The following is an 18,661-nucleotide window of genomic DNA, read 5'->3' on the forward strand; positions in this document are numbered from 1 at the left end:
TGATATCCTTCCTTTGGGTCAGTATCTCTCCATTTTCATCATTTCTTCACTACTGTGAATAAGTATTCATAAAAAAAGTGGAAATGGTATTGTTATTGACTAATGCAGAATGAACTTGAATCCCATTCTGTTTTTGAACACACGGAGATGTGTTCTTGTTAGTGTCCAGGGATAATCAGTCCCTGAGACTTCAGTAGTAAAAAGTTAACATGAAAATCAAGTAGATATTAAAAGCCCCATTTATTTTTTCATACTGAAAATTCTGAAAATCCTGTGATGAGGGGATAGCTATAGTTAGATTTATATCAAAGTCAGAAGGTTGGTTGTTGCTTGCTGAATGAATCCAAACAAGGGGATTTAGATGAGTTGAAAACCTGAAGGTATAAGAATGATCTTATCACAAGGAACTAAAAAAATTAAAGACTGGTCTCCTGTCCCATGGCATTGTGCCTGGATTTTCCATCAGCATATTTGAGATCTGTGAAAACACACACACACACACACACACACACACACACACACACTAAAACCTGTTCTGTTTTGTGTTATGTTAAAAGAAATGATTTTGGGAATGTCCTAGGTTTGAGTCCCATGTCCATCTCAAACTGGTTGCTTAATCTAGATAAACTATTTACATGTTTTAGTTTATTTGTAATATGTAAACAATAACAGGATAGTTGTAAAGACTAAATGACACGTAAGTATGGTACTTAAATTTCCTGCTCTTGTAAAAACTAAGTAAAGTATTCTTATCAGCTAGGTTAGCAGCAGCTAATAATAAAATTATAACAGCTTAATTTATTTTACTTTTCTCTTTCAATTAAAAAAATAATAGTAGAATGAAATGGACAGTAATACCCTATGTATATTTATAATTACATGAATGGTGTGAATCTGCATTGTGTACAACCACAGAAATGAAAAATTGTACCCTATTTGTGTACAGTGAATCAAAATTCAGTCCGTAAAAATAAAAAAAAAAAGAATTTAATAAAAAAAAGTAGTTGTGGAATTGAGGGGGTATAGCTCATTAGTAGGGAATGCCCTTAGCATACACAGGGCCTTGGGTTCAATCCCCAGCAGGATCTTCAGGGACTTAATTCCTTCTAAATGTCAGCCTGTTATCCTTACTATTGTCTCTCAGGCTATAACTCCTGGAGTTATGGTTATCATGGTGTTTGGGGCACAAAGGTGAAGGAAGTAATGAAGGAGACAATGGCATGTGCCAGTTCTCTTACAGAGATACTGGAAAGTTGACATTCACTGTCTTTTTTTAAAAAAAAATATTATTATTTGTCAAATTCAGTGATATGACTATAAGGAGGCAAATACTTCCAGATGAAAAAAATGATAAAACTGCTATATGTTGACAATAACAAGTTCTAATGACCCAAGGGCTATTATTTGCACATGATTTTGCCTGTGTTCTGTTTCATAATGTTTGAATTTAACAATTTTGGGCAACATATACTGCTTGTTTCCAGGTTTTGTGGGTCACCTTGATATAGCTACAGTTACTTAGTGTATTTCAGATATACGTTTGTAGCATTAGAGCCAAGCCAATCATTGTGTATCTCTAAGTCCATTGGTATGGATTTGCTATGATCAACAGATAAAACCTAAGAGAGGCTTAACTGAATTGATTTTGTTTTTAAATTCTTAGATAAAAAATCCAGATGTGAGCAATTCTGGGCTGGTACAGTAACTCAATGAAATGATCAAGCCCTAGGGTCCTTTGATATTCCTGTTCTGTTCTCTGTAGGCTGCTAGTTTAATTCTTGGATGTACCTTTCCATGATATAAAGGTAGCTTCAAATATTATTTCCGCATTCTAGACTGGAAGAAGGTGAAAGGACCAAGGGCAAAGGAAGGGTCTTTCCCTTTTACTTGTAAAATGACATCCTCATCATAGTGTTTTGCCATAAATCCTTGAACAGCACTATGTTACATGGTTGCCTTTAGCTGTAAGGGAGGGTAGGAAGAAAATTTTCTATTAGTAGTGAGGAACAGAAAATTTAATATGTATAAAATATTAGCAGTGTCTGTCAAATTAAAAATTTCATGTGTGTTGATTTAGTAAGAGAAAAAGTTGCCTGCAGACTTAATCCTCTTTGTTACTGGAAGCTTTAACAGATCCTCAGATTTGTTTTCATTTTTATTGTCTTTAATGTTTCAGAGAAATGCTTTGCAAGCAATTTCTCCAGCCACCATGGAAGTTCTTATGCGAGTTTTGGCAGACTGTGATTCCTGGGAAGATGGAGATCCTGAACAAGTGGGTAGAAAGGTAGAACTGACTCTAAAGTGCCTTACAGAAGTGGTACACATTCTTCTTACTAGCAGTTCTGACCAGCGCCAAGTGGAAACCAGTACTATTCTGGAGAACTATTTTAAATTGTTAAATTCAGATCATTCAGCTTTACCCAATCAAAGACGGTCCAGACAGTGGGAAAGCCGGTTCATAGCTCTGCAGATCAAAATGCTGAGTAAGTATTCAATAAAGACAGTTTTCTGAGAGTAGAGAAAGGATGGGGACTTCACAGTAAGCAGCTTCCCAAGATGGAGTTAAATCAGCAGTTCTGCAACAGCAGAATGAGAGAATTGGGGGGAAAGAGGAGGGAAGCAACTCTAAACTAATATGAAGAAGAAAACTAAAAATATTGGTTCCTAGAACAGAAAGAGAATTAATAAAAGTAACTGATGGCAGCAGTGTCAATTGTGCTGTGGCTCAGTGGGGGAGGTGAAGCACTCCTCCAACAAGAAGAAAGACACTTTGCACTGAACTTAAGAAACAGATGCTATACCCACATTTCTACAATCAGAGCAGCTAATAAACTCAGAAAAGCTGGGTAGTGCCTGTCAGAAGGCTACCGAGAGAACTGGTAATCCCCATCAGAGGTATTTGCCTCTCCCTACCTTATTGAAACAGGGAAACACCAACAGCTTGAAGGAACAAGAGTCATTGATTGAACTTCCCAAGCCAGTAGACTTAGAATTCCTGCAATTTAACATTGTTTTTCAGAAACAGTTCTCTTTTTCCTTCCTTGCTTTCTTGTGTGTATGTGTGCATGTGTGCGTATTTGGTATACTTGCTTTTGTAATACCCGAGACCAAAGAGCCACTTAGGTTATGCTTTTCTCAGGATTGGTGAATATGAGAACCAGTCTGATCACAGAAGAAATACTCTGACAGGACTCTGCAGAATGCAGAAGAACAAAGGATTCTTCCATTGAAATTGGCAGATTGATCCATGGAATTAAGAATGTGACTTGCAGGGCGGGGATCTAGATCTGAGTAGCTTTAAATAAAAATACCCCCCCCCAAAAAAAAAAAAAAAGTTTAGTACACAAAACTCAGAATGAAGTACAGTTCAATCCAGAACTGTCTTTAGATGAAGCTGATGAGGGAACTGGCCAATTGACCTTATAGAATTAAACTCCTACCCCTTGATGTAACAGCAAAGCTATATTGAGAAAGAAAAGAAGTTTATCCCCATTGTTCCTCTAGCAAAGGTGACCAAGAAAGGAGTAGGTAGAATTCTGCATATAGATTCACCTAGTAAGTTGGGACAGTTTGGGTCAGAGCTGAAATAAGGAAATGATACAAGATTTGCATTTGAGTGTCTTCCTCATAGTTGGCAGTTTCTAAAATTTGAAACATGGGATACAGAAGACTTTATTTAAAAAACTTCAGTTAATCTGAACCTTTGAATGATAATTAATGTATTAGCTGATTGATATTAATCAATACCTAAATATCTCCTATATATAACTATTCTACTTCAGCTTCTTCTGTACCCATGTTATTTCCATTTTAACTTTCCCTTTGCACCCCCACTCTTACCTCTGGCCTCCTCATCCCCTCTTCTTCCATCCTTCCTATTTTTCTCTTTTCTCTATTTTATGTTTTTTATTCCCCCCTACTGGGAATTAAACCTGGGGAACTTTACCACTGACCTAAATCCCCAGTTCTTTTTTATTTTGAGAAAGGGTCTCTCACTAAGTTGCTGAGGGTCTTCCTAAGTTGCTGAGGCTGGTCTTGAACCTGCAATCTTCCTACCTTAGCTTCTCAAGTCACTAGGAGTAGAGACATGTGTCTCTACTTTGTTTTATTTTATAAAATAAAACACTCTATTTTGTTTTATTTTATATTATTTTCTTGGTACTGAGGATTGAAACCAGGGGCACTTTACTACTGAGCTATATCCCCAATCCTTCTTATTTTTTATATTGAGACAAGTCTTGCTAAGTTACTGAGTATCTTGCTGGGTTTCTCAGGCTGGCCCTCTAACTTGCCAACCTCCTCCCTTAGCCTCCTGAGTTGCTGGGATTACAGGCATGTGCCACCATGCCCAACTTCTATTTTATTTTTTATACCATCTTCAAATTCAATTTAGTGTAGTTTTTAATGTGTAATCCTTTTAGCCTATTGAATGTTATTCCTCACTCTCATGTTCCTCTTGGGTTAATTTAGTTGTAGAGATCATTAGTAATTACATTTATAGCATGTGTTGATAGATGGTTAAACTATCAGGATTACTTGCAGCATTCTCTCCTTTCAAAGAGGCACAGGAAAAAATGGCATGGTATTGGCCCAAAATAGACATGTAGAACAGTAGCACAATATAGAAGGCACAGAAACAAAACCCACATAAATACAGTTATCTCATACTAGACAAAGGTGCCAAAAATATACATTAGAGAAATAATAGCCTATTCAACAAATGGTGCAGGAAAAATTGGAAATCCATATGTAACAAAGTGAAAGTAAACCTCTATCTATCACCCTGCATAAAAGTCAACTTAAAGTGGATCAAAGACTTGGGCACTAGAACAGAAACCCTGCACCTAATAGAAGAAAAAGTAGGCCCAAATCTTCATCATGTTGGCTTAGGACTTGACTTCCTCAACAAGACTCCTAAAGTGCAAGAAGTAAAATCAAGAATCAATAAATGGAATGGATTCAAACTAAAAAGCTTCTTCTCAGCAAAGAAACAATAACATGAAGAGAGAGCCTGCAGAAGGGGAACAAATCTTTACTATATGCACCTCAGATAGAGCACTAATCTCCAGGATATATAAAGAACTCAAAAATCCTAATGCCAAAATAACAAATAACCCAATCAATAAATGGGCTAAGGAATTGAACAGACACTTCACGGAAGAAGAAATACAATCGATCAACAAACATATGAAAAAATGTCCATCATCTCTTGCAATTAGAGAAATGCAAATCAAAACTAAGATTTCATCTCACTCCAATTAGAATAGCAATTATCAAGAATATAAGCAACAATAAGTGTGGGCGAGGATGTGGGGGGAAAAGGTACACTCATACATTGCTGGTGGGACTGCAAATTTGTGCAACCACTTTGGAAAGCAGTATGGAAGTTCCTCAGAAAACTTGGAATGGAACTACCATTTGACCCAGTTACCCCATTCCTTGATTTATATCCAAAGGACTTAAAATCAGCATACTACAGTGACACAGCCACATCAATGTTTATATCAGCTCAATTCACAGTAGCTAAGCTATGGAACCAACCTAGATGCCCTTCAACAGATGAATTGATAAAGAAAATTTGGTACATATACACAATGGAATATTACTGAGCCTTAAAGAAGAATGCAATTATGGCATTTGCAGGTAAGTGGAGAGAATATCATGCTAGAGAAGTAAAGTAAGCCAGTTCCCAAAAACCAAAGGCCGAATGTTTTCTCTGATAAACAGATGCTGATTCATGGGGGGGTTGGGTAGGGAAAAATGAAGGAACTTTGGATTATGCAGAGGGGAGTGATGGGAAGGGTGGGGTGATGGGGATGGGAAGGACGGTAGAATGAGACAAATATCACCCTACATACATGTATGAAAAAAAATTTTTTTAATAAAAAATTACCAAATGTGAAAATAAAATTAAGTTGAGAATTAAAAAAGAAAAGAGGCATTGGAAGTTGAAAATATTACTTGGATTATGCTGAACCTATGTGTCAAACCTAAGATATACATCAGTATAGAATTTATTACAAGGAGATAACTACTCACGAAAGGACCCCCACATAAGAGAAAGGGGAATATATCTCAACAGATATGTCATTCTGGCACCTATGAAAACATAAGGGAACATGCAAACAAGTTTCCTTTCAGATTTACAATCCTCCAATAAAGGAAACCATGCATTTTAATTATTTCTTCTTTTTCTTTTTCTTTCTTTTCTTTTCTTTTTTTTTTTTTTTTTTTTTGATGAAGCTGGGTGTTGAACCCAAGGCCTAAGGCATACTAGGCAAGCACTCTGTCACTGATAGCAATTAACTAGGAACCCACAGATATTGATTGGGATAAAATTACAAAGACTACTATAATTTTGATTATTAAAATGATTTATGAACTAAAAGAAGATCTAGGGAATTGACAGCAAAGATAAAGAAGGGAACAGACAATTTCAGTAAATATAGATTCTGAAAAGAGATCATGATCTCTTGATGATTAGAGATCATGGAAATAAAAGACACAGCAAATCAAATTAAAAATTAAGTTGACAGTATGACCAACAGATAAGGTTATGTAGAAACAAATTTCATACCTTGAAGATAATATGGACTTAAATACTCAGTAAGCAGTAATTAAAAAGATATGATCAGAATATACAAGAACCATGGGACGAACAGACCTGACTTAAGAGTTGTTGGAATAGAAGAGGGCATGGAAATACAAGCTATTGCCATTAATAACTTTTTAGTGAAATAGTATCAGAAGAATCTTCAAATCTTAGGAATGAAATGGACATATACACACGGGGCTTTAGAACCCCAGATTGACAAGTTTAAAAAATAACCTCTTTAGATAATGCCTAATAAAAAATAAGGATATAATATTAAAAGCTTCAAGAGAATAGTGTGAGCTCACATTTAGAGGTAAACCAATAAGGTTAATTTCAGACTTCTTAACACAGACTCTAAAATGTGGGAGGGCTTATAGTGAAATAATTCAAGGTCTGAAAGAAAACAGTTACCAGCCATGATTGCTTTATCCAGCAAAGCTATCCATCAGAATCAAAGAAGAAATAAAAATTTTCCAAGATAAGGAAAAACTAAAGAATTCATGGTCTCTAAGGCAACACTACAGAAAATGCTTAAATAAATACTACATGCAGAAGAGCTTAAAAACAAACCCCAGAGCTCCTGAATGCTTGACGCTCACTATAAGAGCAGTTAAGCAATTGAAAGTTAAGACCAAATTAAATGTATGAAACAAATCAAAATGGCAGGAAACTATAAATATCTGTCCATAATAACTCTGAATGTAAATGGTCTCAACTCTCCAACTAAAATCATGGAGTTGGCAGAGTGGATTGAAAGATGAGACCCAAATATATGCTATTTGCAAGAGACTCATTCAAAAGACATTCATAGGCTGAAAGGAGAAGGTTATTCTATGCAAATGGATTAAAAAAAGTAGGAGTATCTGACAAAGACAATTTCAAGAACTACTGTTAATGAGAAGAAATGTGGAAGGTCACTTCATCCTGGTAAAGGAAACAATAAGAAGATGCAATGGTATTAGGTATTTTTAAGCATTATATGTTGGTTCACCTAATTACATTAAAAAATCCCACTTATTGGTACAAAATGTCAGACCCCAAATACAGTAATACTGGAATGATTTTAGCATACCCCTGTCACCAATTCAGACATAAAATCAATAAAGAAACTTCAGACCTAAAAAATACCATCAATCAAATGAATCTAACAGACATTTATAGAATATTTCATCTAATAACAGCTGAGTTCACTTTCTTCTCAGCAGCTCATGGAACATTCTGCAAAGTTGATCATATTTTAGGACACAAGCAGGTCTTAGCAAATATTTTAAAATTAATATAATTGGTATAATATAATTGGTATCACTCCCAAACCAAAACCAGACTAAGACACCACCAGGAAAGAAAACTAGAGACAATTCCTAATGAACATAGATACAAAATATTTAATATAATATCAGCATTACACATTTAAAAACACATTAAGGAGCTTGTATACCATGATCAAGCTTTTTCATCCCAGGAATGCAAAATTGGTTCAACATACACCAGTCTATCTGTATTTGTAATGCATCACATAAATTGAATTAAGGACAGTAATCATATGATCGATCATCACAATAGATGCAGAAAAAAAATCATTGACAGAATCTAGTGCCCATTCTTGTTAAAAAAAAAAAAACTGAAGAAACTAGGGATAGAAGAAACTTACTCAACATTATAAAGGATATATATAACAAAACCAACAGCATACTGACTGGAGAAAATCTGAAATCAGGAACAAGACAAGCATGTCTTGCTCACTCTTGTCTTTTCTCACCACTCCTAATCAATGTAATATGTGAAACTCCAGGCAGAGTGGTTAGTTAAGAAAAGAAAACTAAATAGATACAAGCAGGAAAAGGAGAAGTTATATTATCTGTTTGCTGATGATATGATCCTCTACTTATAAGACCCAAAAAACTCCACCAGAAGACTTTTGGAGCTGGTAATTTCAGCAAAATAGCAGAAGATCAATATACAAAAATCAATAGCTTTCTTATATACCAGTAATGATCCTGCAGAGAAAGAAATCAAGAAAACCTTTCTATTCACAATAGCCTATATAAAATATCGAAATAAATCTAAGCAAGGATATAAAAGACCTCCACAATGAAAATTATAGAACATTGAAGAAAAATTGAAGATGACCTTAGAAGATGCAAAGTCTTTAGTAGCCAGAATTAATATTGACAAAATGGGGCCATATAACCAAAAGCCATCTACAGCTTTAGAGCAATTTCCATCAGAATACTAGTGGTATATTCACAGAACTAGGAAAAAAAAAAGGTCCTAAAATTCATATGGAAGAATGAATGGCCCAGAATAGCCAGTTATCCTGTGCAATAAGAGGATTACTTGAGATTTCACAATACCTGATCTCAAAATACACTATAGAGCAGTAATAACAAAAATGACATGATATTGGTATATCAACAGACATGGAAACCAAAGGAATAGAAGAGACAAAGATACACAGATTCATACTCATCTGATCCTTGACATAGGTGTTAAAAGCATATGTTGGAGAAAAGTTATCCTTTATAACAAATAGTGCTAGGAAAACTGTATATCCATATGTAGCAGAATGAAACAGGATCATAATCTCTTACCCTGCACAAAATTAATTCAAAGTGAATCAAAGATGCAGGAATTAGATGAGAAGCACTGCTATTGCTGGAAGAAAATACAGGGTCAACATTCCAACATGTTGACATAGGCACCGACTTCCTTAAAGCTCATGAGTGGGGTGGCTTCAAATTTAAAACCTTCTGCACATCAAAAGAAACAAGATCATGAAGAGAGAGCCCACAGAATGAGAGAAAATCTTTGTTAGCTACCTTTTTTGAGAGGGGATTAATATCCAGCATATATAAAGAATTGAAAAAGCTTAACATCAAATAACCCATTCAATAGCTGGGCAAATGATGTAAACACACATATCTCAAAAGGAGAAATACAAATGGGCAACAAATTTATAAAAAAAAATTCCAAAATTCTTGTAATCAGGGAAATGCAATTCAAAACTATACTGATGTTTCATCTTACTCCAGTTAGAATGAATAGCAGCCATAAAGAGTATAAATAACAAAAATTGCTAGTGAGGATGTGGGAAAAAGGGTACACTTGTACATTGTTGGTGGAACTGCAAATTAGTATAACCACTTTGGAAAGCAGTATGTAACTTGCTTATAAGACTAGGATTGGAACCACCATATGACCCTGGTATCCTGTCTTATCCAGAAAAACTAAAATCAGCATCCTATAGTGATATATACATACAATGTTTATGGTAATACAATCAACATTGGCCAAACTGTGGAACCAGTCTAGGTGTCTGTCGACAGGAGAATGCATAATGAAAATGTATATACACAGCCATAAAGAAGAATAAAATTATGTCACTTGTTGGTAAATGGATGGAACTGGAAAAATTATATTGAATGAAATAAGGAAGACTCATAGAGTCAAGGGTGGAATGTTTTCTTTCTTGTGGAAGCTAGAGAAAGAGATTAGTAAAGAATAAGAAAAGGGATGTCATGCTAATGGAAGGGAGACCAGTAGAATACAGGAAGGGGATCAGGAACAGAGGGCATGGAGAAATGCTTGGGATCAAATTCTATCAAATTATGCTATGTCCATGTACAAATGTACCACAGTGAATTTTGTTTTTATATGTACTTAACAATGTACGAGTTAAAATAATAGTACTAATAGAAAGGAGAGAGTAGAGCAAGATCAGGGAGAGGGAAGAGGGAGGGAATACTGGAGAATGAAATTGATCAAATTTTGTGTATCACGAATATGGCATAATGATTTCCACTATTATATATTTATTATTATATATTTATTAAAGCACCTATTATAAAAGAAAGGTAATTTTCTCTGAGTCTATATTTTACTTTCATATCTCTCATTTGTTTTGAAATACAGAGCCACTGTATGGAAAGTGTTGATTGTTTAGTTCAGATAGCATGTGACTTGATATTTTAACTTCCAAATAATTTAATATAGAATTGATTTGTTTTTCTACAACACCTTCAGTTTAGCAACAACAGTCAAGTTGACTTTTGTTTGCGAAAGTAATCCAGACAAGGCATGGTGGCACACACCTATAATCCTTCATAATTGGGAGACTGAGGCAGGAGGATTGCAAGTTTGGAGGCCTACCTGCTCAATTTATTGAAACCATAATTCAAAATGAAAAAAAAAAAAAAAAAAAAAGAAGGACTTGGGTTGCAGCTCAGGGTTAGAGCTCTAGGTTTTGTTTTGTTTTTTTGGGTCCTGGGGATTGAACTCAGGGACACTTGACCACTAAGCCACATCCCCAGCCCTATTTTGTTTTTTATTTAGAAGCAGTGTCTCACTGAGTTGCTCAGGGCCTTGCCAAGTTGCTAAGGCTGACTTTGAACTCTTGATCCTCCTGCCTCAGCCTCCTGATCCACTGGGATTACAGGCATGTGCCAAGGTGTCTGGCCCTTCTCTGGGTTTAATCCCCAGCATGAGACAAGATAGAGAGTGAAGGGGAAGAGAAAGTGTAATCCACTAAAAGTATATATTAGAAAGAATAGTCAGTGTGACTTCAGATTTCTAGAAAATGTTGATTTTCAGAAATTGCCATTTATAATGTTTTACTTATGATAAGAATTGATTTTGTATATGCTTTTATAACATTTTGTAGAGGTTACTTCTATATCTGTCCATGGTCTAGAAGGCCTTTGATTTTCTTTTTTCTCAAAGCCTCTGTGTGTCTTTCTCTTTCCCTCTCTTTGAGGTGGATGTTTGTGTCACTCTGTAGATAGTTGTCTCTGCTGTTCTGCTTTGTAAGCTCCCTCAACAACATATATGGTTTCTTATTGCATTGCCATGTTAGATTGGTAAATACAAATGTTATTAACTAACAGGTCATTATTATAGAAATAAAATATTGTCATTACAGCTAAGCTAGGAAAGTCACATAAGAAAAATGGAAAAAAAGAAGTTCTTTATATTCTACCACCCAGACATAACATTAATGGATTGGTGTACAGCTTCATGTATATGTAGAATCAGTTTAGAATATGGGCATCAAAATCTTATTAAAAATGATTCATTACAACATTTGTTTCTATAGGAAGATAAGATATATCTTACATACTTTGTATTTTATGTTATAAAATATCATGTTTTATAGTTATTGAAAGTTAATAAATAAGTTTTTGTCTATATTGAATGAAGTTCTTTTTTGTTAGGAACAAAACATGGTATTGCCCAGGATAGATATCTCTTCAATAGGAAATGAGAGCATAACATTGTCATCTTTTTCAGGAACATGTGTTAATTTTATAATGTATAAATATAAGTGTTATGAAACAACCAGTTGTTGCCTATTAATAGCAAGTTAGACATAAACAGTAGGTTAGACTTGAGCCTTATGATGGAAGAATAAGTAAATAAATCTCTGAGAAATACTTATATAAGTCATGTAAACTTATTGCATTTTAAATTATTATAAAAATGTTCACTGTTTCTATCAAGTAATAATTACAAATTTTGTTTTCTATTATTCATGCCTGTTATTGCCAAATTAATTTTTATCTGTTTTGTCAACTGTAAAGCCTAAATTTGATAATAGTAAATGTTTGAATGAGTCCAAATTTTTGCCATTAAATAGATTTTGTTTTTATTTTTCTAGATACCATCACAGCCATGTTGGATTGCACAGACAGGCCTGTTCTTCAGGCCATTTTTCTTAACAGTAATTGCTTTGAACATCTCATACGACTGCTACAGAACTGCAAGGTACTTTTCTATTACTATTGCTTTTGATTTTTAAGAAACTTTTTGTTTTCTAAGTTTTAATTCAAATTTTAGCCTATTATTACTGTTTTTATAGTTTGTGTTTGCTTTTATGTATCAAGATTTTTTTTTTGGAGGGTGGTACTGGGAATTGAATTCAGGGGCACTCAACCACTGAGCCACATCCCCAACCCTTTTTTGTATTTTATTTAGGGACAAGGTCTCACTGAGTTGCTTAGCATCTCGCTGTTGCTGAGGCTGACTTTGAGCTCTTTGTCCTTCTGCCTCAGCCTTCCAAGCTGCTGGGATTACAGGCAGGCACCACCATGCCTGATTGTAATCAAGTTCTTTACTGATTGAAATTAACATTAAATCATTTGTAATTGTCTAACTACTTTAAAAAGAGTCAAACTGAAAACTAATTTCTTTATATGATGAGCATTTCAGTTCATGACATAAATTTTTTTTCTCATTTAATCCAGGAAGAAACTGAAGACCCCAAAGTTAGTTGCTTCTGATTTCTTGGCTAGCCATTTTATCAGAGCATACTAAGATGATCTAGATTTTGCCTTTAGTTCTTTGAAATATACTTCAGTTGGAAATGTTGTCTTCTACCGATCTGGAAACAATATTCCATGTTATCTATCCTATAATGTCTGCCACTGATTAACGAGAATATTTATATACAATATGAATTTTTGCAGTGCAATCCTATTGCTCCAACTCAAATTGTATGTCATTGACTAAATGATATTTTTGTATAAGAAATAGCGTTTTAGTTAACTAAGTAGACTTATTTAATATTTATAGTGTATCAATTGTGTGTCAAATACTGTTCTCAGACTGTTGATTAAAAATAAGAACTGTACTCCAGGACTTACACTTTGATTGGGGACAACACAAATAAGAAATCAAAAATATATAGGAGACCATTTGATGGTAAATGCTATGAGGAAACACTGGGTTGAGGGCTAGAGCATTCCTAGGAAGAGATAGATACAAAAGATAGATGCTTTTTTATCTAGTTTGGTTAGTGAAAGACTCCAGTAAGAGGACATTTGAGGAGAGATGTATAGGAAGTGAATGAACCAAGCTACACAAATATCAGTTTCCTAGTCAGAATACCAAAGTTCCTGAAGTTGAAGCACTCTAAATATATTTGAGGAGCAAGATATAGTCCATGGGGCTAGAGATAAAATCAGAAGGAGCCAAAGGCTAAATTACTTAGCATCTTATAGACCATGTAAGAACTTTTGGTGTTTATTACATTGGTACCAATTACCGTAGTGAATGGTAAGTGGTATAATGCTGGGAATCAAACCTCCAGGGCATTGTACATGCCAGGGATGTGCTCTACCACTAAAGTACACCCTCTACCCAGGGTATTTGTTTTTTTTTTTATCAAAATTTATTATGCTATAAAATTTGTAACAACTTCAGATAAACCTAAGCATTTGCTGTTTAGCAAGCTAATTTCCAAATAAATGAAAGTATAAATATAACAAAATATTTTCTAGAAATTTTAAATAATAGATATCTGATTTGACCTCTTTGACTAGACTTCGTATACTTTCTATTAATGTCCTTTTTAATCATTTTTTAGATTTCAATAAATTAAAGGTAACATTTCATCAATATGACCAATCTTCATAGCTGTTTTTGTTAAATGTTTTATAATCATTCCTTATTATACTGATATACATACAAATTTCTTTAAATGGGCTATAAAGTTGTGTCATTTTGTTTCTGAATTTAGATTTTAGAAAATTATTTCTAGTTCATAAAGATTCCATTGATTTTACTTAGAGTTCTAGATAGTTTCTCTTCCCCAAATACACTTTTTTAAAAAATATTTTGATGTTGATGTACCTTTATTTTATTTATTAATTTATATGTGGTGCTGAGAATTGAACCCAGTGCCTCACACATGCTAGGCAAGCACTCTACCACTGAGCTGCAACCCCAGCCCCCCAACTACACTTTTGATAACATTTTTATAATGTTACAGTGTGTCATGATAAGGAAAATAGTTATTTTTTCCTCAAAGACTATTTCCTTTGCCTTATCCTTCCCTTGCTTTTTACTCATTTTTTTCTTATGGCATCAGGTTAAGCTGTACATGCTGTTTTAAAAGTGGCACTGCTCACCGTCATTCATATTGTAATTCTGGAATAACTGTTAACTTCCATCAATAATGATGGTCATTTCTCAGGAAAACTTTTCTTTTAAAGTCAAAATTTCACTACACTAAAATATAGATATTGCTTATCTTTCAGTTGGTTTACTTTAATACCAGATTATAATATTTTACATAAATACTTAACTAATACAATGAGGAAAGAGTTTAGTGTGAGGGTAATTTTTTTTTTTTAGGTTTGCATTTTACAAAGACTTTTCAACATATTGTCCAGTTGAAAAATTTTAATTATATATGTATTTTTGAGACATATTCTCTGTTGAAAGTGTTCATTATGGAAAAATTGATACAATAAAAAAGAAATAACCCCTATAATTCTATAAAAATAAAGGCTATTATTATGATTAAGTGCTTGCTAATATGATGGACAGGCTATTAATTGCCTTGTTTGTATTTGAGGTCACACAACATATGTTGTCCTCATAATGACTGCTTTATAGATCAGGCAAGAAGTGGCAGAGCCAGAGTTTCAGTTTAATTCTTCTTGACTTTAAGGCTTTCATTTCTGTTCCTTCCCTTCCCTCCCCTCCCCTCCCCTCTCCTCCCCTCCCCTTCTCTCTCCTTCCCTCCCCTCCCCTCCCCTCAGCTGGGGCTGAAACCCAGGGCCTCATGCATGCTAGGCAGGCACTCTTCCACTGAGCTACATTCCCAAATGCTTTTTAAAATTTTATTTTGACACAGGGTATTGCTAAGTTGCCTAGGCTGCCCTCAAACTTGAGATCCTCCCACCTCAACCCACCCTGAGTAGCTCAGGTCAAGGATGGGGTAGATTACAGGCATGCACCACCACACCTGGCTAAATAATGCATTCTTATTGTAAAGTAGATACATTGGTATTGTACAGTTCTCCCATAAAATATAAATATATTAATTCTAACATTTTTGCTCATGGTTAAAAATTGGTAATAATTCCCATAATTCCTAATGGAAAAATATGTTTATGTTTCTGTTAATGGGAAAGTAAGATCAAGTATCAAGTTGAATAGTATCAGTAGAGTGAATTAATACATTTTTGATATCTCTAAACCATATTATAATACTAAACCAAAATTTGAAGCTACCAGCTACTTGGCAGTTTTTCTAGTGTTAGTGTTATCTTCTTCTGCAGTTGTTCAGAGGCTATATAAGTTAGTACAGACTTGTAGAAACCTTAATGTGTTTGTTAGTGAATTTCATAAATTGTAAGATTGCATTTTATAATGCAACAGTATTTTGATGCTAAACACAAAATATATAGAGACTAGACTGTATGGAAAACTGCATCAAATAGATGCTAAAGGGCAGAAGCACAAAAGGAGAACTTGACTTCTTATTTTCATAAGTAGAGCATACCACATACTGACTTACCATTTAAGAAAAGCAATTTCAGCTCTTATAAGCAAAATTGGGAAAAGAAAATGGTTAGCAAGTACAAACAGAAAAAATAATTTGAACTCCATTTAAAAATTTTTTAAAAATTCTTAAAGATACACATAAAAGTAGCATGTATTCTGACATATTATACATACATGGAGTATTACTTATTCTAATAGAATACCATTCTTGTGATTGTACATGATGTGGAGTTTCACTGGTCATGTTTCATATATGGACATAGGAATATGTCTGATTCATTCTATTATCTTTCCTATCCCCATTCCTCAAACCCCATTTTTAAGAGGTTGAAAATTTCTTCACATTTCAGTTTTTTTTAACAGAATATAGTAATCATTTTTCTTGAAAAATAACTTTATAAATAGGTTTATGTCCTCCACATTTTATATGCTGTATTTTTGATCATTTGAATGATAAACTGGATTATTTGAATTTTCCTTGGATAGTAAATATTTCATAGTAAAATTTAATAAGGTCCCATTGTCACAGTCACAGAAACTGCTGTCTAAAACTTAGAACTTATAGGAAATCTTTCAATTAGACCTAGAATGCAAAAAAAAAAAAAAAAAAAAAAAGTAATGAAATGTGCTTAAGTCTTCCAGAGATGACTGACACTAGCCTGATTGCTCTTAACCCATTGTTCCAAGGTGTTTCATCTCCTAATTGGGGTTTTTTGGTTTTTTTTTTTTTTTTTTTTTTTTTTTTTTTTTTTTTGCTATTTTCTCTCATTAACACAGTTTTCTACAATTGGAAATACATTTTGTGTGCATATATATATATATATATATACATATTATATATTGAGTTGTAGATGGACAGTACCTTCATTTTATTTTTATGTGGTGCTGAGGATTGAACCCATTTTGCTAGTCAAATACTCTACCACTGGGCCATAACCACAGCCCCACATTTGTGCTTTTGATAATAGAACTTTGTTATACACATAGAACTGTCAACTAGTATGTCTATCAGGGGCATCTCATGACTAGTATGACCCAATTGAAAGATTGCTTTTGTCCTGATTTTTAGGTGAGATAGAGTCTCCTGTAAGTACACTAGTAAGGTAGTATATGTAGTTATCGGGTCTGGAGCATTTTTAGAGATAGGACAAATTCCATTAATTTCAAATCATGTCTAGTTTCTGCCTCTGTGCAACTCCAAAAAACTGTTTTTAATCAAGGTCCTTGAAAACCTAGTTTCCAAGTTTAATGGACACTTGTTTTTATTTTTGCTGGCATTTTCTGTTTATCACTGTTGCTTATTGCCTTCTTGAGAAACTAAAAAAAAAATTGTTCATTAATGCCTACACACTCATCTTTTCTATGCTTTTTTCCCTGTGTACCACAGGAGCTGTTCTTTAGTCTCTTTGGAATATTCCCTTTCTAAAAATACTAGCATTACCTGTTTGATCCTAGGCTTTCACCCTCCCACACCTTAATTTGCTTATGCTTTGGATAGTTTCAACTATGTCCATGGCTTTACATATAATCTCCAGCTTTTTTTTTTTTTTTTAACTAATATTGATCTCTCTTAAGGAATTCCCATTGAATGCCACTCAGACATTTATCACATCTAAAATAGAACAAATCATCCCTTACTCTGTCTTTTTCTCTTTCCTTCCTCATCCTCACACCTACTTCTCTTGTATTTCCAGTCTAAGTAATAGACACCAATTCTACCCACTTTCTCAAGGGAGAAACTTGGGAATTACTGTAGACTTGCCCTACTTTCTCATTGTCCATGTCTGCTTATCTCACCTATTTTGCTTTTAAATATTTTCCTAATAGAGCCTTTTATTACCATTGTCATTGCTTTATTTTAGGGTCAAATTTTTTTTTGCCAGATTATTGCAGTGTTTTATTCTTTTCTCCCTTTTCAGTCTGATACCCTTCCACACTGAAGCCCCAAACCATCTTTTTAACACACTGATGCCATCTATCAATGCTTCGCTTAGTATGTCCTCTCCAAACCATAAAAATATTCTAGTGATCATTAAATCTCTTTACCATGACCTGTTTAAGACTCTTAAGAAATCTCGCTGAGTCCTATCTGTTATACCTTTTCTACATAAGCCATTTTAAACCCTTCGTGGTTTTTTGAACCAGTTGTGTTTATTCTTGCTTCTTTGTCTCCTTCACATTCTTGACATTCAGCTACTAAAAATACTTCCTTTCCTATTCCTTTTTCTGTTTAATGACTATAATATTTTCTGGTTCTGTCAGATTTAGAATGATACATATTTTTGTCCTGCAGAGTATCTTTCATAAATCTGTGGGGCGTCACACATTCTTTTTATGCTTCATACTAGACAATCAACTATTTGAAGGTGAACATTATGATTCCATTTCTTCTTTCCCATCGGTTTTTCCTTGCTACACAGTAAAAGCTTAATAAAGTTGAATTGATTAATTTTAAAGTTGAGAGCCTAGAACAGGAGGATTATATGTGGGTGGGGAAGCCCTAATGAATACTGAGGATTATATAATATAATGCTGAGGATGAAAAAGGAAGCGGAAAAGCATTTCTGTGTCCCTTCTTTGGCAGAAAGTAGTGCAGCCAAGAAAAATTTCAAACTAAATATATTTTGTTTATGGTCTTTAGGACCTAAAGCTCAAGTTTTTTGAAGTATTAGAACATCGTATGTGAAATAACATAAACTACAATAGGAGATTACCCCCCTTTTATGTATAAGTATGATTTGTTTTATGTTTTATTTTGTTTTGAGGGGCTTGGTATCA

General features: G+C 34.1%; 1 protein-coding gene across 16 annotated transcripts in view; it reads left to right on the forward strand.

Moving 5' to 3' along the window:
• Positions 1–18,661, forward strand: part of NBEAL1 (neurobeachin like 1) — a 200,186-nt gene that overhangs the window by 49,147 nt on the left and 132,378 nt on the right. For all 16 annotated transcript variants that reach the window (XM_079130554.1, XM_079130555.1, XM_079130546.1 and 13 more), the window contains 2 exons: positions 2,177–2,483; positions 12,249–12,355. In XM_079130554.1, the coding sequence (XP_078986680.1) occupies positions 2,177–2,483; positions 12,249–12,355 (414 nt within the window). The remainder of the gene's footprint in view (positions 1–2,176; positions 2,484–12,248; positions 12,356–18,661) is intronic.

This window comes from Sciurus vulgaris (genome assembly GCF_902686455.1).
Source record: "Sciurus vulgaris genome assembly, chromosome: 3".
NCBI classification, from domain to species: domain Eukaryota; kingdom Metazoa; phylum Chordata; class Mammalia; order Rodentia; family Sciuridae; genus Sciurus; species Sciurus vulgaris.